Below are 25878 nucleotides of genomic sequence, written 5' to 3' on the forward strand. Positions count from 1 at the left end.
AAGTTGTATGACATTTCTCTTATGCCAGGGTAGAATTTTTTAAAGATGTTTGAGACAAATTAGGGGAGGTATTTGGGAGCTCTGCATATACCAAGAGGAGATGATTTTACTTTCTAAAAATTTATCTTTTTGACTTGGCTCATAATTCCAAAACATCTTGGCCAAAACACTCTGTGGGGTTTGCCTTGGCTAAGGAAAGGGGTTGTATTAATTTAGATTTACTTAATACAAGCCAATCTTTATTCTTAGTGTAGATGCAGAAGACTAGGATATAACTCATCCATCTAAAACTGAGATTAGGTCAGCATGTGTCAGGTCAGGTAGGTCCAACCCTAAACTCAATCTCTTTACTTAGTCAAGACATTTATTCTCCTCTCTTCTTTTGCAAGGTGGAGTGTGTGTTGTGGAGTGGATCATTGGTATCTTTGATTATTTTTTCTTACGGCCAGGGGAGTTTCTCTTTATGCATACATGAAAAATTCTGCGGGGTTCCTATATTTTCTTGATGATTATTACAGAAACTAGGAATTTAAGAACAGCTAGATCATTTCCCCTAAGTATAGGGAATGGTTTAGGTATTGCATCTGGCACAGCTTTCGGCATATAGGATCCCTAGGGGAGGGATAGCTCAGTGGTTTGAGCATTGGCCTGCTAAACCCAGGGTAGTGAGTTCAATTCTTGAGGGGGCCATTTAGGGATCGGGGCAAAAATTGGGGATTGGTCCTGCAGGGGGTTGGACTAGATGGCCTCCTGAGGTCCCTTCCAACCCTGATAGTCTATGATTTTTATGGAGCAGAGTTACATTATGCGAACTCCTATAGTGATTGTGCCCCTGCTGGGAAGTTCACAATTACAGCCCAGTAGCACCTAGAGGCCCCACCTGAGACTAAGCCCCATTGGGCTAGTTATTGAGTATATGCAACCGAGAGCTCTCAATGTACTTCATAAGTCTCATCATTCCCATTATACAGATGGGAAATGGGGGCACAAAGCATTGAAATAACTTGCCCTGAGTCACATAGTGAGTTAGCGCCAGGGCTAGGAATAGCAATTCAGAAACCCTGAATCATAGTGCAGTGTCCTATCTTATCAATGGGATGACACTCCTTCACCCTGCTCAGCTCTTCAAGATGCCCCCCCGAGTTTTGTCTTGGCTTTCAGCTTGAAGTGCAGCTTTCTTCAGAAGGCTTGGTTTCTTGGAGTTGGCAGCGTATTAATGCACAGAGTATGGGCTATATTTGCAAAGTCACAATAAGAACGTAAAGAGTGCACTTGAGAATCAGGCCTTCACAAAATTAAGCTCACATTTACAGATTTAACTGCATCTTCTTTACATGCATGCAGTGTGGTACAGCCTTACATACATGATCACATAGCATTTATCCCTCCTCTCTCTAAACCTGACAGAGTTGTAACTTTTTCCAGTCATGTATATTTATGTTTAACTATTTTCACAGAAATGTCCAGCTTATCTTTAGATTTCTTACCTGTGTATTTAATCATTACCCATATATCATACAATTTCTTTCTTCCGCTTTAAAATCTGACGGCTGCTTCTGAAGTACAGTTCAGAAGCATAAGGAAGCGAACTATGAAAAGAGCTATATGCCAGCTGCATTTGCAAGTCAAAGAGTTCTGTTACATTTGTTTAGTGTAACGTTACACAATGATGGTTACTATGTATATTTCATACAAGTGAGTGATAGTGTTTGACAGGTAGACCAGAGGTTGTGGAAAAGCTAGATTACTTAGTAGGCAATACAAAGTGATAGTTTTAGAATGCCTGCTACGCACAAGGGTTAGAATTGCATGGTCAGCCTCTATTTTGGCATTTCCTATGCTTGAGTACTGAAGCACACAACCTTGGTAGAGCACCCAAGTGATTTACAAGGTGTTCAAGAGTACTATAGTGTGGAATTGTGGGGCTAAATGCCACTGAGAGACAAGGTGGGTGAGGTGCTATCTTTTATTGGACCAGCTTTTGGCGGTGGGAGAAACAAGCTTTCGAGCTACACAGAGCTCTGCTTCAGGAAACGTACTCAGTGTCACGGCTAAGTACAAGGTGGAACAAATTGTTTAGCATAAGTAGTTAACACATTTTTGATGATACATACAATACAGGAATAACATTTCACGTTACATGATCATCTGTAGGAGAGAGCTCCTTGAGTGCTGGCCGTGGAAGCATTTGTTTGATGAGATACACCCCCATGAAGTCTTTATTAATGTTTCTCTATAGAGATGAGTCAGACAGGCACTCCTGTCATATGGTGTGGAGTGTACCTGTGCTAGGAGGAGTGGTAGGAATTTTACTAACTGTACAGTGGGAAGGGAAAAAATAAGGAGAGGTGGGGAAATTTCAGCAAATTAGGACAAATAATTAGTCCTTGGCCGTGTCAGTGATGTATCCAGTGTGACTAGTTGAAGCTGTTCTACTGTGGATAAATACTTAGAGTCACTGGGATAGAGAGAGAGAGAGAATGACTCTGGAGCCTGGTGAGTAGGGCATCCAGCTGGCGGGGTTGGGTGTAAAGCATACAGTGTCCAGTCTCCCGGCTCCAATCACTCAATCTAGAAACAACTCAGCTATCTAAGCCACCTGATTCCATGACAGGGGTACTCAGTCGTGGAGCACTAGCAGAGATAGGCATTTATGTCTATTAGAGGGATGTGGCTTACGCCACATACCCGTTACCAGCATCTCCTATTTGACTAACTTAGGTGGCTCCCCACCTAATGCACTGGCTCCTATGAACTGAATTCTAAGGTGCTTAGCTCTCCCCCTTCATTGCATAGGGAGCCTAGATGCTTAACTTAGGAAGCCTCTGCTACTCCTGTCCACAAAACCTAAAAGTAGGGGGGAGGCACTGGCACTGGAACTGTGGTCCCGACCCCCAGGCCGCCCCTTCCCCCTCCTGCACGACCCCATCCCCCACTCACTTCTGTCTGCCCCCTCACCCGCTCTTACGGCCAGTAAAAAGTGATGGAGCCATGACCTCCTGGCCCCTCCCTCCTCCCTGTTCTGGCGTCCCTGTTTGTGGATTGCAGTGGTGTTCCTGTGATTGTGTAGGCCCCTAAAAGTTGAGCATTGCAAATGCTCAGCATTCTAATGCCCCAAATTCCTTTGAATGAAGCCCCAAGTCATTACTGAAAAAATTTGCAGATTCTAATGACTGGAGGAGCATAAATAATGAAGAGGGTTACTGATGCGGAGTGATCTTGATTGCTTGGTAAGCTGTGTGCAAGCAAATAGTATCCATTTTGACATGACCAATTGTTATAGTTAAATGAATAGTTATCATTTAAGTACAAAGAATGTACAACATATTTCCAAGATAGGGGACTATTCTGGTAAGCACCAACTGTGAAAATGACTTGGAGAGCATAATGGATAATCAGCTTAACAGTGTATCCCTATATAGGGTGCTTTTGCTGGCACAGCATTCCTAAGTGACAGTTATGCCAGCAAAAGGCAGACTAGACAAGATATTTATTAACCTTGCAGAATTCCTTATGTATGCATAAACTACCTTTAATAACTCCATAACTATTATCCCAAGACACCTACCTCTCTCTTCCCTGAAAAGTTACCCGTTCTTCCCCCAACCTTCTGTGAGAGAAGAAAGGAGAACAAAAATAACTAGAAAAAGTTTGAGTTTAGATTGGACCCATGTAACCTAATGCATACTAGTTAAGTGACCTAAACTCCGCTATTTTCCTAGTGCAGATGCAGGGCAACATCTTTAACATATTAGCTGGTCGATTTTTAGCCTTGGCTCCTGTATCTATATTAAGAAAAAAAAAAAAAGGTTGGTTTTAGCTCAGTCTGAAGCAAATTCAAACCTTTCCCGAGTTAAGGCAAACCCTACAGAGTGTTTCGGAATTATGATAAACCAAATAAAAAAGGTAAATTTTCAAGAAGTGAAAACATCTCTTGTTATATGCAGAGCTCCCAAAGACCCTGTATAGATGCAGATGTACTGGGGGGAAAGCCCTTTGCAAATATAGCTTATTTCTAGGGCTGTCAAACAATTTAAAAAATTAATTGCAATTAATTGCATTGTTAAAAAATAATGGAATACAATTTAAATATTTTTAGATGTTTTCTACATTTTCATATGTACAGTGCTCACTTTATATTTTTATTACAAATATTTGCACTGTAAAAAACAAAAGAAAGTGTTTTTCAATCACCTCATACAAGTACTGTAGTGCAATCTCTTTACCATGAAAGTTGAACTTACAAAGTAGAATTATGTACAAAAAAAAACTGCATTGAAAAATAAAAAACTTTAGAGCCTACAAGTCCACTCAGTCCTACTTCAGCCAATCGCTCAGACAGACAAACAAATGTGGTTACAATTTGCAGGAGATAATACTGCCTGATTCTTGTTTATGTCACCTAAAAATGAGAACAGGTATTTGCATGGCACTATTGTAGCCGGCATCGCAAGATATTTACATGCCAGATGCACTAAAAATCCATATGTCCCCTCATCTTCAACCACCATTCCAGAGGTCATGCTTCCATGCTGATGACAGGTTCTGCTCGATAACAATCCAAAGCAGTTTAGACCGATGCATGTTCATTTTCATCATCTGACTCAAATGCCACCAGCAGAAGGTTGATTTTCCTTTTTTTGGTGGTTCAGGTTCAGTAATTTACGCATCGGAGTGTTGCTCTTTTAAGACTTCTGAAAGCATGCTCCACACCTCGTCCCTCTCAGATTTTGGAATGCACTGCAGATTCTTAAACCTTGGGTCGAGTGCTGTAGCTAGCTTTAGAAATCTCACATTGGTACCTTCTTTGTGGTTTGTCAAATCTGCAGCAAAAGTGTTCTTAAAATGAACATGTGCTGAGTCATCATCTGAGACTGCTGTAACAGGAAATATACAGCAGAATGTGGGTAAAACAGAGCCGAAGACATACAGTTCTCCCCCAAGTTGTTCAGTCACAAATTTATTTAATGCATTCTTTTTTAACAAGCATCATCAGCATGGAAGCATGTCCTCTGGAATGATGGCTGAAGCATGAAGGGGCATATGAATACTTAGCATATCTAGCACATATATACCTTGCAACACCAGCTACACAAGTGCCATGCAAACGCCTGTTCTCACTTTCAGGTGACATTGTAAAGAAGCAACAGACAGCATCTCCTCCTGTAAATGTACACACACTTGTTTGTCTTAGCGATTGGCATAATAAGTAGTAGGACTGTGCGGACCTGTAGGCTCTAAAGTTTTACATTGTTACATAGTTTCTCTCAAAAGCAAAACAAAAAAAGTCTACATTGTAAATTGCACTTTCCTGATAAAGAGATTGCACTACAGTACTTGGAGGTGAATTGAAAAATACTATTTTATTTTTACAGTGAAAATTTGTAATAAAAATATATAAAATGAGCACTGTACACATTGTATTGTGTTAATATATTTGAAAATGTAGAAAAATATGAAAATACTTAAATTTCAATTGGTATTCTATTAACAGTGCAATTAAATTTTTTAGTCATGATTGAGTTAATTGTGTGAGTTAACTGCAATTAATTGACAGCCCTACTTATTTCATTTGCTGAAGCCATAAATGATACCGGCATGAAACTCTCCTGCTGGAATAAGCTGCATCTCCCTTTCTAGTGTAGGCAAGGCATTCATGTTGGCTTTTATAGAAGGTAGGTATTCCAGAATCACTAGATCTGTTTTCCTCTGTAGAAAGAGTGGTTTAGAAAATGCATCTGGAACAACTTCTCTCCCACTGACTTTTTGGGTACAGCTACACTATGTAAACTTTAGTACTTGTGCACATTAGGAAGTTCACAGCTGTAATAGTTGCAGCAGAGTAGCACACGGGGCCCCAACTGCAACTGGGCCCCCTTTTGTTAGTTACTAAATATAACCAGATTTCAAAATACTTCATTACAGAGAATGGTTATCCCCATTTTACAAATAGCATCATGTGGCCCCCTTTTACAGAGGCACAAAGCATAGAAATGACTCAAGGGAGTTGCAGGGCCAGGAATAACCTAGGACACAGGTGGTAAGCAAGCTATCATAGCACCCTCAAGTTTGGCATAGGTTTTAAATTGAACTATAAATTTCTTCAGAGAGGCCTAGTTTTATTTTTGTGTTTAAGCAGTATTCTGCAAGACCCATGTGACAACAATGCAAGTCTCATTGTCAAAAAGTGACTTCAGCATCTAAATCCCTATATCACTTGTAAACAGAACTTGGTCTCAGGGAGGTCCTGCAACGTGAGTGGAGCAATGCCTAAATACCTCCAAAAACATTGGGTCTCTGTGCTTACTTTCCTGGGGGAAGTGGTGCACTAAACAGAGTGCATATCCTCTGTATTATGGGACTGTACCACCTTCATTTGAACTTCAAAAGCCCTTATTGTATCTGTATTATGTTACAATGTGGTTTACTATGTATTTTTCATAGTAGTCATTGATACCCTTCCTCTTTGACAGGTAGATCTGAGGCTGTGGGAAAAGCTGAATTATTCACCCTATGATGATAAAAAAGGGAACAAAGAGTCCAGGGACACTTTAAAGGTTAACAGATTTGGACATAAGCTTGCCTGGGTAAAGAACCCACTTCAGATGCATCTGAAGTGGGTTCTTTACCCAGGCAAGCTTATGCCCAACTAGTCTTTAAGGTGCCACCAGACTGTTTTTTGAAGACAGACTTACAAAGCTACCCCTTTCATACTTGTCACCCTATGATGTGGATTTTAGAGGGCCTGCTGTGCATAAGTACAAAACTTGCTGGTATAGACTTTCACATTTCCAGCTGTGAAGTGCTGATTTATGCAGCCTTGATCCAGATTCCAAGTGATTTTGTAGGTGTTCAAGATTATACACCCATTCCCCACCAGAATAACCAATGTTTTAGGCTGTGACATCTATGCCTTAGAGCCCCTCTAGTGCCTGCCCTGTTTTGAGATATTCCTGGGATTCCTTTGCCTCATTTTCTCCTGGTCCCTGCCCTAGGATGGAGCAATCCAGGTAGAGTCTGGCCAACCTAGGCTAGAATGGTGGTAGGATTTTCAACTGCACTGTTTGCTTTTTAGAAGTTGCTACCTGAAATCCCAAGTGCAATTCTACCACAGCCATATGAGAGCAACAAAAAGTAACTTCTCTGTTGTAAATTTAACCAGCAACTAAAGCATGTTTACAGCTGTGAGTAGTTGATCTAGAACTACTTAGAAATTTTAAGGCTCTAGATTTGGTTCTATGGTATATAGATGCCTGGGAAGTTTACTCTAAGTGTCTACACACTAATGCCACTGGTTGCTACTACTGAGAAACAAGGCTGCACGTAGCATGACTAGTTGCAGGTACAGATGTCTACTATAGACCAGGAAACCACCTCTTAGAAAGAGCAGATTAGACCTCCATTCAAATGCAGTGACATTTTATTTTGAAGACAGTGATATTAAACACAAACAAGTAGTATCTGAGCTGAGAAGTGATCTACATTATAGAAGTCACAACACCTCCAGAAGTTAGAGATAGAAGCACACATTGCTTACTAGTACTAGCCATGGGGTCTTTCCTGCAGACCTATGCTAGTACACATGGAGTCACAAGGAAGACTGACTGAATCTGTGGAGACAAGGAATTCTGCCTTCTTCCTTAGAGAAGTTTTACGTTTCTAGGTCACAAGGCCTCCTCAGACTTGGATGCTGTGACGACTTCAGCTTCCTCAGCCTCATTTTCTTGGTTTTGTGGTTCAATGGAATCTGCAGACACCTTACCCGATGGGGTGAAGGGTCCCACAATCCAAGACAGAGGAGTATTCTCCATCATGTATGCCATCAGCTCATCCACATATTCCTGGGCCTTGGTCACCATCTCCTGGCTCTGAGTCAGGAGGCTGCTGGAGAGATCCTGGAAGGAATGGGCAGTGGAGAAAGAATCATGAAGCTCTTTCATGTTGTGATACACCTGTTGCACCTTATCCTGAAAGGTGGTGGGGAGACCTTGAATGCTGGATACTAGCATCTGGCAGGCATCCTGCAGCTGCTGGATAATGCTGCGGGACATAGCCAAAGTCTCAGACTCCATCTGTTGGAGAAATAGAAGTTTAGTTCTAATGTTCAAAAATAAATATCAAACTTGCCACTGCCTCAGGTGGTGTTGGAGCCCATGGTCTTTCCATTAGTACCTTGCAACAAGGTCTGCAATGGGTGTGCCATGCACTCTTTCAGGAGAAATATAAAGCCAAATTGCTCCTTCCTTAAGAGAAGCAGCTTGTGACAGTGGAGGTTAACACCAGAGGCAATAAGCCTGGTAAACTGGGTCAGAACAGAGCTAATCCAAGTTATTTAACAGGGGTTTCATAGGTTGCAAACCTATGATCTACAATATCAGTTTTCAGGCTGTGCTGTGGTTAAAAAAAAGCAGTCTCTTTAGATTCATGCTTGGCTCAGACCTTGCTGGTGTGATGTCACTTTAGGATGTCTAATCAAGGAAGCCACCTATTTCTATTATGCTAATAGAAGACATTTTGTAATAAGTCACCTGATTTTAATCAGCTACTTATCCAAAGATAAGCCACTCCACAAGGTTAGCCAGTATTCTGGGCCTTGCAGACTAGAGGACACGCCACCCCCACCCCCCCCCCCCAACACATACCTCTGTTTTTGCCAAATCTTTGATCTCACTGCCTTTTGGCTGCTCTCTATTCCAGCTCAGCCATATGTGATGGAACTTCTCTTGGACTTCTTGAAGTTTAACACCTTGCTTGATGTATTTAATCTAGAAATGGATTAAGCATATTGAGAAGAGACATTTGCACATCATTTATTCTAGTTCTACTGCTCATGAACTAGCCTTCACCCCACAGAGCGGTACGCTCAATGCATCAGGAGTAGAAGGGTCTAGTTACACAGCACACAACCATGGCTGAGGTCTAAGCCTCATTGTACCACATTCTGTGCAGGCAGAATGAGAGGGGGTTCCCTGCCCTGGAGGGCATCAGCCTAAGAGGTAGTTGATTTCCTACCAGTCCCATGGTTTGATGAAGCTGGGAAAGAGCCTCTCTGATGTTTTGACTGGTACGTCTCATCTTGTCTAGGGAATAGCGGTAGGCACGTTGGCGAAGTTTGGTTGACAGGGAACCTAAATGCACGAAGTAACGCCGATGCTCTTGTGGTTGTGCTGAAGACACTTCAGCGCCTTCCACAGGTTCAGCAAGTTCAGCTAGAGGGAAGAAAGCTCAGGTTGTTCACCCTCTCAAATTGAGAGATTGGGAAAGGAGGAGTACAAGCCATACTGATCTTCTGTTAAATCTTAAGCCAAATTCCTGTAACAAGGGAGTTTTAGCACCTATCAAGTAACTTCAGCCTTTTCTTTTTTTTTTTTTTAAATAAAGAGGCCCACCTGTAACTGCCCCACTAAATAAGATTAAGCCAGTTTTTGCTTATTTGGATAAGGAAACTGACTTCTAATGAATAGTCATGCCCATAATTCCTTCCAGTACCACCCTGTCCCCACTTGTAATCCCATAAAATTCAGGCAACATGCCTGCCAACTAAAAGCAGAGCCTGAGTGTTAAGATATGAAAATGCTGTAGGATGAGCCCGAATTTGGTGACAAATACAGGATTGAGGAGAAGCCTAGAGAAGTTTGGCCCAAAGGAAGGATTATCCTAAAAACTTTAAGATAATAAGCTTGTCATTCATGTGTTCTGACCTAGTTCATCATCTGTCATGGGAAGATAGTGATCCAAGAGCTCTTCAGATTTCTCCAGCACTGCTTCCATTCCACTTATGGCCAACTGGCCCATTCTTGATTCCACAACTGTGCTCATGTGGTCAGTTACCATTGATTTGGTGGTCTTCATACCATCCTGTACAGCCTCTTTGGTCATATCTACCATTCTGATCATGGTCTCTTTGACATCTGTCAGTCTGGAAGATGCCAACTCCTGTGTTTCAGATGTAACCTAGAGAAAGTTCAAGACATTATTGTACAGTAATGCAGAGTGATAATTCCACATTGACCCAGAGATTGAGGTTGGGGGATTACCACCTGCTCTGCCCCATAGGTCAAATCTTCAGGGGGAAGAACTGCATCTTGCTGTTAAGCTCTGGACCAGAGTTATGTTTAAACACTAGCTCCCACCTCTTGACTGCTTTTACTATGGAGTGTTCCTCTACTGGAGGAAGCATCCCATTATTGGCACCCCTTTCATAAACACTTAATCTAGTCATTTTGTAGAGTGAGGGTGGTGAAAGTTACCTTATCAGGGGTCTGTTGAAAGATTGGTAGAGTCTCCTCCACTTTGTCAGGTACTTCAGAAGTACACTCATCTGCTGTCATCACTAGAGAGACACCATAGTTTCTTAATTGGTCAATTTTGCTATGCAATATGTACAGAACCTGGCTCACATCTGTAATGAGAGCTTTGGTTCTCCAATATGTTCAGGCAGCAGTAGTTTGGGTTGTAGGTGCTGCACATTTACACACTTGCATGGAATCTAGACCTTCAGGGGGATTTCACCTTCCTTCCCCATGTAAGGGGATTTCCTCCCTCTCCCCAAGAGATGAGCTTTTCTGGTAAAAGTTTTCCATGAAAAGTAGTGTCCCCTTCAATAGTTTAGTTCCAGGTTTCCTCCCATACATCTTGATTCAGTTACTCAATCAAGATTGTTCCAACTAGCATCAGGACACTTTCTCCTCCCATCTATACTTACTGCAGAATTGTTTTACCCAAGCATGCTAGGCATTACTTTCCAGGCTCCCTCTTCTAGTGAGGGATTTATGTTCTTGGTAGAGTGGGAATGGACTATGTGCAAGGATCTCCCACTCCATAGTCTTACAGCTCTGAAGACTTTTGATCAAAGGTTTAACTTATCCCTCTGGAAGGCACCAATAAGTTTTTGCAATGCCTTGGCTGCAATAAATCCAATTAACTGTTCTCATGAAGGAGACAAGTCAGGGAGTGCCCATTGCTGTTGGCATCAGGCAATAGCTCAACAAGAAGCTAGTTAAGAATAGTTTAACAGTTGTAATCTGTTTGCAGTGTTGTTGTAGCCATGTTGGTCCAGAGATTTTAGACAAGGTGGGTGAGGTAATATTACCAAAAGAAGTTGGTCCAATAAAAGACTACATTTTGAGCCTCAAGTTACAGAATGAGGATCTCATTTTGCAATTAGATACCTTTCAAAGGGTGTTGCTCCTTAAAGGGAAAGGGCTGAACACTAATCTCACCTCCTATCTACAGTGAAGGTGAGTACAAGTTCAGCAGTAATAATTAGTGTAAGCAAAGCCCTTCATTATCCTCTAGCAAATGTTAGTTTATATCCATAGGCTACTGTATTATTCCTATCATCACACCAACCCTGCTGCCAGCCTGTCCTCCAGTACTGCCGGCATACTGATCTTCATTATATGAGTTTTAGAGATGGAAGCTTCCCAATTGGGTGTTGAGATCCTACTGTCAAGGAATTGTACCATACAAACAGAAAGGTCTGCATATGCACCACTCACCCTGAGGTTCAAGTTTAGTTACAAGTGGCTGTGCACTGCTTACTGCAACGTTGGTTATGGACGTCACTCCCTTCTCTGCCATGTCACAGATGGACCTCACATAGGGATGGCTCTCCTTGGTGGAAGCATAGGCAGTGGCAGCCAGATCATAGGCAGAGTTGACTAAAGGTAGACTAGCCACCCTCCTCAAGACATTCTAGAGAGGCAAGGGACAGAACAGTGAGTCAGGGAAGCAATGTTCTAAACTGGGGCTGAACCATTACTTTTTATACCCTTGGACGTGTTGCTCCCCCAGTCAAAGGATTGTTCAATGGTGTGAAAGCCTGAAGAGCTAAGAGGCCCAACAGCTGCTTCTGAGAACTGAAACCAGATCACAAAGTTTAACTAAAGCAAAAAGAATTTTTAAACATCCTTATAAGCCAAGCTATTTTGCAGCTTCTGGAAGAGCAACTGAATAGATCTCTAGACATGGAGGTGGGCATATGTGAAGCCCGCTGCCAGACGCCAGCCAGCCTTTGTATTCACATGTTGAACTAGCAATGGTAAAGAGGAAGCACCTACCTGTTGCTCCTCCTCCCTGTGCTCTGGGGATGCCATATCTGTGTCTTTTCCGTTAGAAGTCATGGTATAATCAGACATACCTGAAAAGGGCAAGAAAGAAAGGCCTGAAGTTACAAGTTAGCTTCTCCTTAAGAACTTTACAGCACCCTAAAGACAAGAGCAGTGTTCTGCTCCAAAGAAGGAGTAGAAGAAATGGCAGGGCCATTATCAGATTAACAAAGTAGTAATATTTAGAGGAACATTAGCTCTTTAGTGAGCCGAGTACATATTTCTTGCTTAAAAAAAATAAGAGTAGTGACAATTTCAGTTCTACTGCAGCTAAGGAGAAAGGAAGCAGGAGGATTCCTTCTCATGGCATAGAGAGGTTCAAAACAGTCCACTTTCCTGAGTCCATTAAAGGTAGTAAGTATCATTATTAAAGGCCATTTAATAGCTTTAACTGCAGAAAAAAAATTAAAAATGTGATCCTGTCTCTCACCAGCTAAGGGGCTTAAGGCCAACAAGCATTAAGTTCCCCAGACTCAGCTTCCCAACTGCTGTCCTACCCACAGCTTCTTAATACAGATGCTTACACATCTAAACATTTCTTAGCAGCATAACTGCAAAGCCCTGACCAAGGAATTGTATAAACAATTTTTAAAAAGTGACTAAAATCCTTATTACCAACAATTCCTACTACTTCAAGGGCAAGCACCAAACCAACTCACTTACCTTTCTCAGTACTCCAGACACTGCTTTACTCCATTCACCACCTGGTCAGATTTTATACACTCCTGGTGATGTAATTGTGAGGGGAGGGAGTGAAATACTCAGGACTGACAGTTCAGGGAATCAGTGAAAAGAAGGCTTTGCTTTCCTGACCAATTGGAGAATGCAAAGCCCTTGGGGACTGCAGAGATTGGGCATGAGTTATTCCCCAAATGTGATTCCAATTAACACTCCTGGGTCTTTACTGTCATCCAGCTGAACTCATTTTGCTTCCACAGCCTGCCTAGAAACATTTGCTAGTTAGGATGGATAACATTTTCAAAAACACCTCTGTGACTTAAAAAGCCATTGACTTTCATGGCCCTTTCCAATGGGAAAGGGGAGAGAAAAGTTTTTAAAAAGAGGTAGAGAAAAGGGTAAAAAATTGAAACAGAACTTTTCGTTTTGTTTTGAAAAATCTAAAAAAAACCACCCCAAATAAAAATATCAGACAAATATAGACCATCTCTGGTGGAAAGGTTGCAGATAGCAATGTGCCTGCTTCACCTGCATGTTGGCCATAGTTTCAAAGTAAAAACTGGCACACTGTAACCAACAGTAGCATACTGAAGACTGGTAGTTTTCTCCAGTGGTTAGGATACTAGCCTAGGATTTGAGCTGGGTTCAATTTTATGCTCTACCACAGACTTCCTGTGTGACCTTGTGCAAGTCACTTAGCCTCTCAGTGCCTCAGTTCCCCCTCTGTGCAGCGGGAATAATATGGCTTCCATACTTCATAGCGGTTTTGTGAGGTGCTCAGATACTCTGGCAATCAGGGCTATGTAAATACCTTAGATAGATAGTGAAGCATTTTGTTGGGGAACAAGCGGTAGGTAGGGTAACTGGAAGAACTTGCCCCTCTCCTCCTTCATCCCCCTTTCCAAAAAAAAAGAAAAGAGAAAAGTATACCACTTTCTGTTACAGGGAAGGGCGGGAGAAAGGAGTGTTTATCCCTCTGTCACCCCTTCATTGTTCTCCGTCAGGGTTTGAATTGGAAAAAAAAATGGTGGTACTGTCCCAAGCCCTGGCCACAATCCAAGCTCTGCCTACGTGAGATGCTACTTATAGCAGATTGTGCAGATGTACAAAACATGAGCACACATGCTCTGCTGGGTTCCCCTTTGGGCTCGGGTCCCTCTCGGTAAGCTTCAGCTACACCAGTGGGTATGACCAGATTAAGACGGAGGCACAATAGCCACATGCCTGGATCCCAGTCATGTGATTATGTCAATCTCAGCTGCCATTTACAAATAAATGTTTCTACCTCACATGGCTGGAAAGAAAAGCTTGAGAATATCCATGAATAGAACTGAGACAGTGATGTCTGCCCATGTCTGCACCCAGCCTCCTGCAGGGGGAGAAGCAGCATCCACCCCAAGAGAAGTAACTCTTTATCCTCCACCCGGCCCTTGCTGTTCCTGGTGTGTGCCCACCCACCTTCCCAGGACTTCAACAGGTAAATGCCTAGTTGGGCTCTGTGGGATTGGTGTCATCTGGTCTTTTAGCCCCAAGGGTCAGATTTTGGCCATGGAAGTGTGAAGTTCCCTAATGACATCCACTCTCACCATGAAAATGAGATGCCAGTCCCAGTAGATTATGCACATATGCAATCCTCCCTTTCCTTTCTTGCTTACTTTGATCAGCAGTGAAATGGTTAAAAATCTAGACATGTATACCACCATCACTTGGCATGGGAGTTACCCCACTTTGATGAATGGGGCAGTTCACACCTCTCTGAGCTCCTGTGTGAGGCTCTCTGCAGGGGCAGGCACTGTGCATCTGGGTTTGCCCTTTTCATGTTTTCAAGGTTTTTCCCATAATCTGTTGTCACATTATATTGATAGAGCTTAGCTCCATTAGCACCTGAAGACCAGCCACTCCTGATAATGCAAGAAGCACAGAAATGTAAGTCTGGACGGGACCTCCAATGCACCCTGACTGTTTTGGGGTTCTCACAGAATGAGGCCGCTTTATCATATAACTTGCAAGACACAAAGTTTTCCAAGTAACTGAAAGAATTTTACTGTTCATTCTAAACATACGAAGCTGCAATTTTCAAATATTCTTTCAGGCTGCATTTTGTAATGCTTAAGGAAAAGGCCTCTCCACTCCATTGACAGCTTATATGCCTTCAATACAGATAAATATCAAGGAAATTGTAAACATTTGTAAAATGAGCATGATTGCATGAAAATACAATTTCCCATTGGATTCCCTCTCGCCCGCTGTACAGTACAGCCTTGTGACACAAACTACTTCATGGCATTACTTGTGGTATTTTGGAGAAGGTGTGAGGTTCTGGTGCAGTTAGTTGGGACCGCAAAAGAGTTATGGATGAACCAGAAGCAACTCAGATTCTTTAGTTTAATTTTGATACCCTACCCAGTGCTGAATCCACCTTAATTTCCACCCTTGTAGTCTTTTTATGTTAGTGCTATCCCCTTCCCTTATGAACATTTACCCCAAATGGGCAACTAGACAGAGATTCTGAGATACTTCCCTTTAGCTGCCACCTTTCCCACTTGACATTGTCATGCAACATTAAAATATTTGCGGGCGGACTAGGTCTGAGCAAATAATGAATTTTTCATTTCAGGGGCTGAACAAAAAACAAAATTAAAAACAATCCGTTCAAACCAAAACTGATTTTATTTTTCAGTTTCTCCTCATTGAAATGGAATAAATGAACAAATGTGTTTCAAGCCAAACAAAACCATTCATGTGACCCTAAAAGATTATTTTTCAGTTTTTCCTTTCATGTTGGTTTTGGGTGCTTCGTACCCCCCTCCCTTTTTTTAAATCTAGCTAAATTTTGAAAAGAAACACCATTTCAAAATGAAAAAAAAAAAAGTGTTTCATTTCCAAATGGTCAAAGCGAAACTATTTGAAATGAAAAGTCAAACCACTTCATTCTGAAATGAACAAAACAAACTGTTTTGACTTTTTCAATTTCTTTCCCCCATTTTTACTTGAATTTTCAAATAATTGCTGTGTTCTGAAAAATGCATTTTTTGGCAAATTTATGATTAAAAAATATTTTACCTAGCTCTAGTGAGGATTTTTCATCCTGTATCAAATTGAGCTTCTGTTACCTGTACTAAAGAATCCAGGTTCCTTAGCAAACTCATACACCTCTTTAGATGGCCTGGCTACTGGGGTGGAGTGGGGTACAAACCCCCACACTATGTTAGCCTGGGTTACACTACCATTCCCATGTGGCAGCATTTCACAGCCACTGTGCACAGGGGTAAATGACTACACAAGGTGCAAAGCAGTGGAGAAGCAAGCCTGTATTGTGCAAATGTCCCAGGACATATAGTGAAGATCTACATATTCTTCTGCCTGGTCTGCCCACTCTCTTCCGACCTGCGTTTTGGAGGGCATTAGCAGCCCCACAGAGCCTGATATCCCATCAGCTACAGAACAGTGATTCCCTACTCAGCCATTCCTCCTGTCCTGCCTGGCTATGTAGGGCAAATCACAATGTTGCCCTTAAAGAGCTTTCTACTTACAAGAGGGGACAACTGGAACTCTAACAGAATTTAAACTACAACAGGGTTAAAAAAAGAACAAGATAAGTTTGTGGAGGATAGGTCCATCACTGGCTATTAGCCAGGATCGGCAGGGATGGTGTCCCTAGCCTGGTTGCCAGAAGCTGGGAATGGGCGACAGGGGATGGATCACTTGATGATTACCTGTTCATTCCCTCTGGGGCACCTGGCACTGGCCACTGTTGGCAGACAGGACACTGGGCTGGATGGACCTTTGGTCTGACGCAGTAGGGTCGCTCTTATGGTCTTATGTAAAGGACTATGCAATGGCACATTCTGTTTGCGATCTTCTAAAATTCCTAATCTTTGATTAACCTCCCTATTTTAAATTGCTTCTGTTCACCACGTGTGTAACCAAATAAAAGTCTTGCTCAAGGGCAGACTTGCTATAGTTCCCTTTCCCCTCCCACAGCCGGTATTTAAATGATTCTGTGAATTTTGGGAGGCAGATTTCAGTAACAAAGGGACTTTGAAAGAACCTGATTTATTTATTTATTTCCAGGCTATTCTGAGGCTCAGCTCTAATCTCAGAGCTGGGTTCACAAAGATCAAAGCTTTCGTTCGACAAACTTTACAGTTCTACAAATAAATTAGCTCCACAGGGAAGTCGTGTCCTGTAACAGCTTCCAAACTTCTGCAGTCTAAATAGTGTCACTTGTCACGTGCGCCTTCTTTCCATATTCTGCAGTTTCTGTGGAGTCTGCTTATATTCTGCCTCTTAAAGCATTGAAGGGTCCCACAAACCAACACAGAGGTGTACTGTACACCACATACTCCAGCAGCTCATTCATATGTTCCTCTTTCTTGGTCACTTTCTCCCATATTTGGGAGAGGATTCGTCTAGACAGATCTTGGAAGGAATCAAGAGTGGAGAATGAAGCACGGAGCACTTCTGTGGTACGGGAAACTTGTAGCATCTTGTCCTGAAAGTTGACGGGAAAGTATTCAATAATGATCAGTAGGATCAGGTAGATGGTCTTCAGGGGTTGGGTAATTGTATGAATCAAGGCAATGATGCAATATTTCAGCAACTGCAAGAAGCAAATTAATATTGTGAAGGTACAATTTTAGAAATATCTCTTGAAATGGGAGACATCTACAACTAAACTATTGTTTGATCCTAAAACTGTTCCCCAATACAGAACCATTGTTCCCACTCTCTTTGATGTTTTCAATGCCAATCCAGCCCTGTTTGGTTAACAACATAGTAAAAGCATCCTGACTGGTTAATAATTAAATCACAGTGTTTTAATATCCCATGCTACAAAGAGCCACAGGAGACACATTAAAGAGACACTTGTGGCTTGTGAGCCTCAGTCTGAGTATCACTGCTATATACTGTCTAGAAGGGGCCTAGAGAAATAAAAAGTCTTGCAATCTTTGACTCTCATAAAGACTGGATTGCTAAAGAAAAAAAACTTATTAGGACAAAGATCAGCAATGAAGCTGCCAAACCTGAAAAAGATAAGTAAAACAACTGTCTCACTGAAGAAGCTAACTAACACTAATCCTAATGAAGAAGGCACTGGAAATGATACAGTCTGACAAAACTGGGTCCATGGACCAGGCGAGGTTCTCGTTCCATCTGCCACCAGGGCTGGAAGGAACTATGACCGTTGGTGCTTCACACCACTCGTATGGCACACCCTGCAAACATTTGGAATCACAAGAGGAGGGTGTAAGGTCATGGTCCAGTGGCATTGGAAGGTTCCACTGATCCTGGCTGTGACACAGGTACATTCAGTGCTTAATTTGTGTCAGGCTTGCCAGAGCTGAGCCCCGGCACCTTTAGGCTTGGCAGTTCATAACCCCAGCACTTCTGGGCTTGCCGTATATCAGTTATGAAAGTAAAAAAATTCTTGATCCCCAGCACTTAATTGTTTGAGCCCCGGCACTGCTTTCATTACAAATGATGCACTGGGTATATCTCAAGAGTGGAAATATGCAGAGGCCACCCAAAGAAGAAGATTAGTTATATTGTGGTCCTGCCCAGAACATCTCTGGGATAAGGATGAAGGGAAAAGAAGAACTTTGTTACTACCAGATAACTAGTTTGAAGAGCCTCCCAGATGCTTTGGCCGGCATTCCTCACCTTGCTCTGGGAATGCTGGTAAGCACATTGCTGGAATTTGGTCATCATGGAGCCCAAACGCAGTAGGTAACTGTCATAATCTTGCTGCAGCTGAGCAGAAGCCATTCCATGCCCTTCTGCAAAAGCTGTAGGTTTAACTGAAAGAGACAAGAGAATAAGGTTATTCTGCCAAATGAAAGGCGATAATGCCAGAATGGACCACAGCTTCCCCAAATCTTCATTTGAAAGCCTGACTTACAGATTCATAGATTATAAAGCCAGAAAGGCCCACTGTGGTCATCTAGTCTGACCTCCTGTATAACACAGGCTACAGAACTTCCACACAATAATTCCTAGAGCAGAGCTTTTAGAAAACCTTTGCAGCACATGTACCCTAGATACTAAGGGTCAGATTTTCAAAAGTATTTAGGAACCCAGAAGGATAAATAGGCACCTGGTGGGATTTTCAAAAAGTTCCTAAGCACATAATTCCCACCGATAGAGATAGGCACCCTGGCATTTTGAACATCTCACTAGATCCCTGTCTGCATCTTTAGGTGCCTCAATACCTTTAAAAATCTGGCCCTTTGGCAACAGCACTACTATTACCACTGTTCGCCACCAATCGAGTGATGGAATTGTTTTAATGAGAAATTGGGTAAACTACTATTGCTGTTATTTGTATTATGGCAGCACCTGGAGTCCCCAACTGACTCAGGTCTTGTTGTGCTAGGCACTGTACATACACGTAGCAGAAGACAGTCTCTTCCCCTACGAATTTATAATCTAAACAGACAATGGGTGGAAGAAAAGATTATCCCTATTTTACAAACGGGAAACTGAAGCACAAAGGACTGAAATGACTAGTCTGAGGCCCTACAGGAATTTGCGGCAGAGCTGGGAATGAAACCCAGATCCAGCGTGTGTAACCACTTTTCCTCTGAAATTAGCCAGTGCTTTTCTAGAAAGGTCAGTGGTTCTTAAAGTATCTCCTCCCCATTTACTACCATTTACCCTTTGGTAAGGAACATAACCATTGACCACACACTTGTATTTCCCCTATCCGTGAAGCATTAACACCCCCCAAGTGACAGCATGTGCTCCAGGATGTAAACGCACTCAGCACCAGTCATAGGTTTATGGCTTGGGATCTTGCTCTCCCAGATGTCTGCATTTTACTGAGCAATCATCAGCAGAACAAATGTTACATAACAGCTTAACACATGTCATGGCAGCTGAGGTCAAGTCTCACTTCACAAGGTGCCTGGGGACATATTTTAAACTCACTCTCTTCTGTCAGTCTGATATTTGTCTTCCTTTTACACCACAGGGAGGTGAATGGATGAAAGCAAGGACTAGAATGAAGGAGTAGCTCATGGCTTAAAGCTAATTCAAGTGGGAATCCTGTTTATTATTCGGTCTTATCAATGTAAGGGGCCCTTTATCCATTTACTGGCTTGTTATTATATCAGCCAACTCCAAAGAGAAGGTAAGTCCAAGGTAATGAAAAAAGCAGAACATTGGGATGCCCCCAATTTATTTTGGAGCTATGGCAAAAATACTGACACCAGGACTGGAATTTTCAAAAGAACCTATGAGATGTAGGTACTCAGCTTTTACTGGAAATCAGAAGAAGCTGAAAACTGAACTCCCTTAGGCTCTTTTGAAATTCTCAACCCGAGTGTGACCCAGACAAGTTCTTACCCACTTCACCAGCCATGGGGAGGCAGGGATGTGCTCGCTCTTCAGCTGTCTCCAGCACAGCTTACATTTTATTCTTGGCCATATGACTACAGCTGATCAGGAATTTTTCAGCGGAATGTTGTTATATTGGAAAATACAGATTCATCAAAACCAAAACTATTCACAGAAGTGTAGCGATTTGGATGCAACTTTCATCATGAAGGCTTCTCAGCTTCAGGATGGAATTGACAGAACCCCATCCCAGAACAGCCAATAGCCTGGTAGCTAGGGCACTAATTGGGATGTGGGGGCCCCAGGTTCAGCTCCCTGCTCCAAATCAGGCAGAGCAGGAACTTGAACCTGGGTCTCCCACATGCCAGACGAGTGCCCTAATTACCAGGCTATTTTGGGCTGGGAGTCACTTGTGTTTTTTAATGAAAATGTTTGAAAGGTCTCATTTTCATTCCATTGTGGAACAAAAACGCATTTCAAATCCTCCAATTTTGATGTAAATCAGAATTCTTGTTTTTCAGCCAGTCCTACATACTTTTCATCCCATGACTGTATCCATACCATTAATCACTGCTGATTTGGGGGTCTCCATATTGGTCTGGATGGCCTCTTTGGTCAGGCCGACCACTCCTATTATTGTCTTGGTCACTGCATCATTTTCACCCATCACTTTGGAAAACCTCATGAAGTCCTTTGCATCTGAAACAACCTGAAAATAAAATAGAGGAAAGTTGGATTTATACTTAAAAAAAAAAAAAAAAAAAAAGCTCTTGGGCAAAGTTTTCAGAGTCGGGTGCCCAAAGCTAGGCTGCTAAATTCATAATGAGATATATAATAAGGTGGGGGTAAATTTTCAAAACTTCTGAACAACTGCAGGTCCATTTTTTAATGCTTTGACCTAAGATCTCATTTCAAAATAGGGTAGATATCAATTGATGAAGGGACATCACCTTCTGCTTGTTGTGAGCTTTAATCTTCCATACAGTAGACACTTCAGCATAATGTTGTCCTGGAACATCTATGAAATGGGGCTTGTGTCATCCAATTTTATCTGCCCTTTCCTAGTTTGCAGTCATCAGAAAATGTGTGTTTGTCCACTGCCCCAATATTTCCTCCAGTGTTTGAATTGAAACTGCATGGACTGCCTGTTACAGTCTAGTGAAATCCACAATAACCCATTTTTTGATCAAATACATTCTTGCAAAATAGGCTACAACTATCCACACCTCTCCAGCAAGGCATTCAGCTGCAACCACTGCTCTAGTCAGTCTTGCTAATAGATCGGATCAGAGCCTTCCCCTTTAAAGAGTCTCTAGTTGAATAAAAGATAATTACCTGATCAGCGGTTTGACAAAGTATCGGCAGCTTCTCCTCCACTGACTCTAGACCCTTGCAGTTTACTGTTGCAGCTATAGAGAGGTAAATTGAATTAGTTTCTTGACTCTCTTTCAGTGTGAGCAGGAATAGACTGGCTTATGTTTATATATCATAGTTCTCAGATCAGCCACATCACAAGTGGAGACAGAGGCCAATTTTCCAGATGGTTTTAGGCACAGAAGTTGCTGAGAAATTGCACACCACCTACGTGTGACAGTCAGGACTGAATGAGGAATTTCCCACTAAATTTTTATTTTGAGTTACACTTTCCCTTCCCATTGAGAAAAGCTTCTCTGTCTCAGTTTACTCACATTGAGGTTCCAGGGTATTCAGAACTGGCTGTGCACTGCTGACCACAACTTCATTAATGGTCTTCACTCCCTTCTCTGTCCCAGTACATATAAATTTGATGTACGGGTGTCTCTTTTTGATGGAAGTATATTTAGTGGAAACCAAGTGACAGACATTGCTTACGAAGGGTAGGCCACTAGGTTTCTTCAAGACATTACACTGAGGCAAAACAGAAAAAGTCACATCAGCAAAGATTCACTGGCAGGGTGAGAAGCAAACTCAAAACTCCCATTGATCTATCTGGCTTTCCAAAGGATTAGGACCAGTCCAGAGCTAGTTTAAATGGCAGCACTTCATTGAAGTCAATGGAGCTACACCAGGTACAGTGGTTGTAGATCTGGAGTTGTAGAGGAAATGAAATCCTACTGTTTGCTCAAAGAAAATCAGAGTCCATGGTCTGTGTTAATACATCTATTTAAACTAGGTAAGTTGAAAAGTCTAATAAAATCAAACATCTAGTCCTACTTCACATTTCTGAGCAATAAGTACTGTAGGTCCATACATTGAGAAGACAGTGGGTTTTGGCGGTGGAGGAGGAGAGTTTACAGCAATTTGAGTCCAGGTACAACTTCTACTAGTTCTGTCTTTGAACTCTTTAAACAGAAAATTAGGATGAAACAAAATCAAAAGATTCTTTTACCCCTTGCCCTTTAAGGAGGGGGTGGAATACTTAGTTATCACTGTTTCTAGTCTTAGTCTAGACCGTTTCTCATCTAATCTAGTGTGACTAATTTAGTAACTAAAAGGAGATGTCATTTCGTTTGCTGTGTACTGCACCTTCAAAATCCACCCCTTCTTGCTCACTTTGGGGGCTCTTGTGAGACAGCTGCTATTTTGTTTTTCAGTTCAGATGCAGTTTTATGCCAATATTACATCACACCGGTAACATAAAACTGGTGTACAGGCCCTTTATACATGTTCTTTGTTGTTTTCCTTAATCAAAAATCAAAGTCAGCTAGACTAAAAACAAACATTGCTTTGGTCGTTGTGCATGGAAAAACATAACAGAAGAAATCACTGAACAGTGGAATGGCTATTTAGAATAGACTTCCAGAAACCACCTTTGAATTTGCTGGACTTCCAGAAACCACCTTTGAATTTGCTGAACAATTGTCAGATACAAATTTTGCTGTGTCAGTGTTGGCCTTGGCATATGACACCAGCGTGGATGAGAAGGGCTGGAAAATACCAGTCCTGATGCTACTTATAAACCTAATGTGAGATCCTCAGCTGGTATAAATCAGCACACCTCCAAAGATAGACAAGCCAATTTACACTAGCTTAGGACCTGGTCCACTATCTTTCTTGGCACAGAATGGAGAATTTAGTATTCACATTCATTCAGTTCTGGACTCATTTCAACAGTCACTAGGCACATTTCTTGACACTTTTGTGTAGGCCTGAATTACCTGTTGGCTGGTGCTTAATAGTGCAAACCAGTATCCTGCCTGCTGAACCCCATATTCCTACAGCATGTACCCACCTGCTTCTTCTGTTCCCAGTTCTCTGAGGAAGCAATGTCTAGTTTGGTCATCTTAGAGGACATGGTGCAGTCAGTTATAACTGAAAGCCAACAGAGAGACGTAACAGTGTTAAATTAACAATGTTAAGTTAAGTTTAATGGAAACCTCAGATAACGCACAAGGATGGAGAATCTCACAGACTGATCAAAGCCTAAACTACGTATGGGGCCAAATCCTGATCTCAGTTTCAACCCTGACAATCTGGAGTAACTCCATTAAAGTCAATGCCCCGTGTTCTCTCTCTCTCTGTCTGTCTGTCTGTCATACACAAACAGAGTAAAACTCTCTTTCTATGTGTAAGTTGCTCTGAGGGAATGTGAAAAACCTATTACGTGCTTGATCCTGACCAGTACATGTGGGGGAATGCTGTGCATGTGAGCACAAGCTAAAAGATGATGAGAAGGACAGGGAATGCAAGGGAATCTGATCCTGCCTTAATGAAAGCACTGCTGCATAGCCACTGACTTTCTCCTCTTCCTAAGTAGGAGTAACTCAAAGAGGGGAGTATATAATGTTTCGTTTGCATGCTGGGAGTCTCTCTTAAGCCTGTTTCTTCACACAGAATCTAAGACTTACACCCTCCTGTACTCTCTGCTCCTATTCAAGACAGAGCACAGCAGCCTTGCATGTCCTGGTGCACATCGTCCAAGGCCTAAGTGGATGAAAAATTATGACCCCCACTAGCCAAGGACCATTCATCTAACTAACTCCTAATTAAGTGAACAATCATCATGCAAGGCAATTTTGCAACTTGAAGCCAGTTGATACTACTGTTCATGCCACACCAGGTGATTGGCAGCTTGGGATTCACACTGGATACAGAATGCCAGCCTCTTGTGTTGGTCTCTAGTCTTCTCATTCAGCTAGATTAATTAAATAATCAGTCCATGTGGGATGCAAAACTATTTGAAGAAGTCAAAATACTCCTCTCACTTTTCAAATTTTGTTCTCCTGTTATGATTATTTGTATTGCAGTAGTCCCTATGTATCTAGATATGCAGATATGCTGATCACCTCACAATTTTTCATGGATTTTAACTTCACAATACCCCGATGAGATAGGGAAATATTATCCCCATTTTACAGATGGGAAACTGAGGCACAAGGTAGCTTAAATGATCTGCCCAAAGTCTCACAGAGAGTTGGTAACTGAGCTTGAAATTAAGCCAGGGTCTCTTGAGTCCCAGTGTAGTGCCCTATGCACTACATCATCCTTTGTACCCCAGCAGCCCCCAACCAGTAGCATGGCCCCATTGTGCCAGGTGTTCCACAAATACCTAGTGAGAGACACTCCCTGCCCTGAAAATCTTACATTAGAATTAGACCAGACAGAGAGAGAGGGAGAAAAGGACAGAACTTTCAAGCAGAAAACTGGCAAATGAGGCACACAGAGGTAAAGTGACATGCCCAGCGTGATCTCGGATATCTGTGGGAGAGCTGGAAAATGAATGCACGTCTCCTGAGTCCCATTCCAGTGTCCCAACCATAACTCAGTACTTCCTCCAATAACAACCTCTTCCCAGCTTCACTGAAGCAGCAGCAGCTCTGATTACCTGCCAGCGGGTGATATCATGTTTGTTTTCATCATTGGCGGGATGGTCTACAGGTGTACAAATTATTCCGTTAGTCTTATTCTTCACCCCCAGAACTCACATAAGATAACATTGTGTACATTTTACACCATTCTCATTCCAGGAATACTTTAACACCATTCAAGGGATACTTTAACACCAGCCAAGCACCTGTTACCGGACTATTTCAAAACCTGACCCTCTAGCCTACAAGATAATTACACTTTGTAATAGACCAGAAAATTCTGCCTCATCATTGGCTAAAAATAGTCATGTGACAAAACATGGCATTTCTATTGTTTACCTTCACAGATGTAAATACTGGGATAAGACGCAATGTTGCCCAATCAAATCATGTATGCAAATAACTACATTATGATTCTCTGCAGCTGAGTTCGGTGGTGCCTCTCACCTTTGGGCCAATCAGCTATTATATGCAAATCCCTGCTTCCCCATTGGCTCAGAAATGAATAGTTTTTTCTCAGCCTTTAATTTTATTGCAGTTTTTTGGGGGAACTCCATGATTGTATAGTTTCGGAAGTATCTGGTCATCTCTTTGTTATAGCTTCGTATGTCTTATGAAACCATCCATGTATATAATACTACATGCATTTGCTTTGTACTGCAGTGATCCTTAGTCACTAGTTACCTGTCAAATCAGGAACCTTTTGATATTTGATATTGACAGAAATACATATATAGCTGCTATTCCTGTTTTAATGGGAAGTAAACGAAGGCACTGAGGCTGTGTGACTTGGGTAAGTCACTTAACATGCCATTGAAAGTGCCAGCACGGAATCCTGTCTCCTATCTTTTGGTTTATTGACTGAAAAACACTTTCAAAGGGTCGGAGCATAGCTCCTGCTCACGTTGAGTCATACGTATGGAATGTATTTATCCCTCCTGTCAATTCAAAAAGTCAGAGTGTAC

The 25878-nt window shown here is 42.0% G+C and overlaps 2 protein-coding genes across 2 annotated transcripts; both read right to left on the reverse strand.

Annotated features, from left to right (window-relative positions):
* Positions 1-7664: 7664 nt before the first annotated feature.
* LOC141985381 (perilipin-3-like) lies at positions 7665-12279 on the reverse strand. Its single transcript, XM_074949419.1, has 8 exons — positions 12063-12279; positions 11502-11697; positions 10251-10333; positions 9702-9954; positions 9013-9209; positions 8643-8765; positions 7962-8072; positions 7665-7895 (listed from the first exon to the last, which is right to left on the reverse strand). Exons 1-8 carry the CDS (start codon positions 12138-12140, stop codon positions 7665-7667), a joined length of 1272 nt encoding a protein of 423 aa, XP_074805520.1. The 5' UTR covers positions 12141-12279.
* A 4785-nt stretch (positions 12280-17064) lies between these two features.
* On the reverse strand, positions 17065-23400 carry LOC141987439 (perilipin-3-like). Its single transcript, XM_074952819.1, has 6 exons — positions 23338-23400; positions 21815-22013; positions 21462-21535; positions 20688-20835; positions 18453-18589; positions 17065-17391 (listed from the first exon to the last, which is right to left on the reverse strand). Exons 1-6 carry the CDS (start codon positions 23398-23400, stop codon positions 17065-17067), a joined length of 948 nt encoding a protein of 315 aa, XP_074808920.1.
* Positions 23401-25878: the final 2478 nt, after the last annotated feature.

Source organism: Natator depressus, chromosome 1 (assembly GCF_965152275.1).
Source record: "Natator depressus isolate rNatDep1 chromosome 1, rNatDep2.hap1, whole genome shotgun sequence".
Taxonomy (NCBI): domain Eukaryota; kingdom Metazoa; phylum Chordata; order Testudines; family Cheloniidae; genus Natator; species Natator depressus.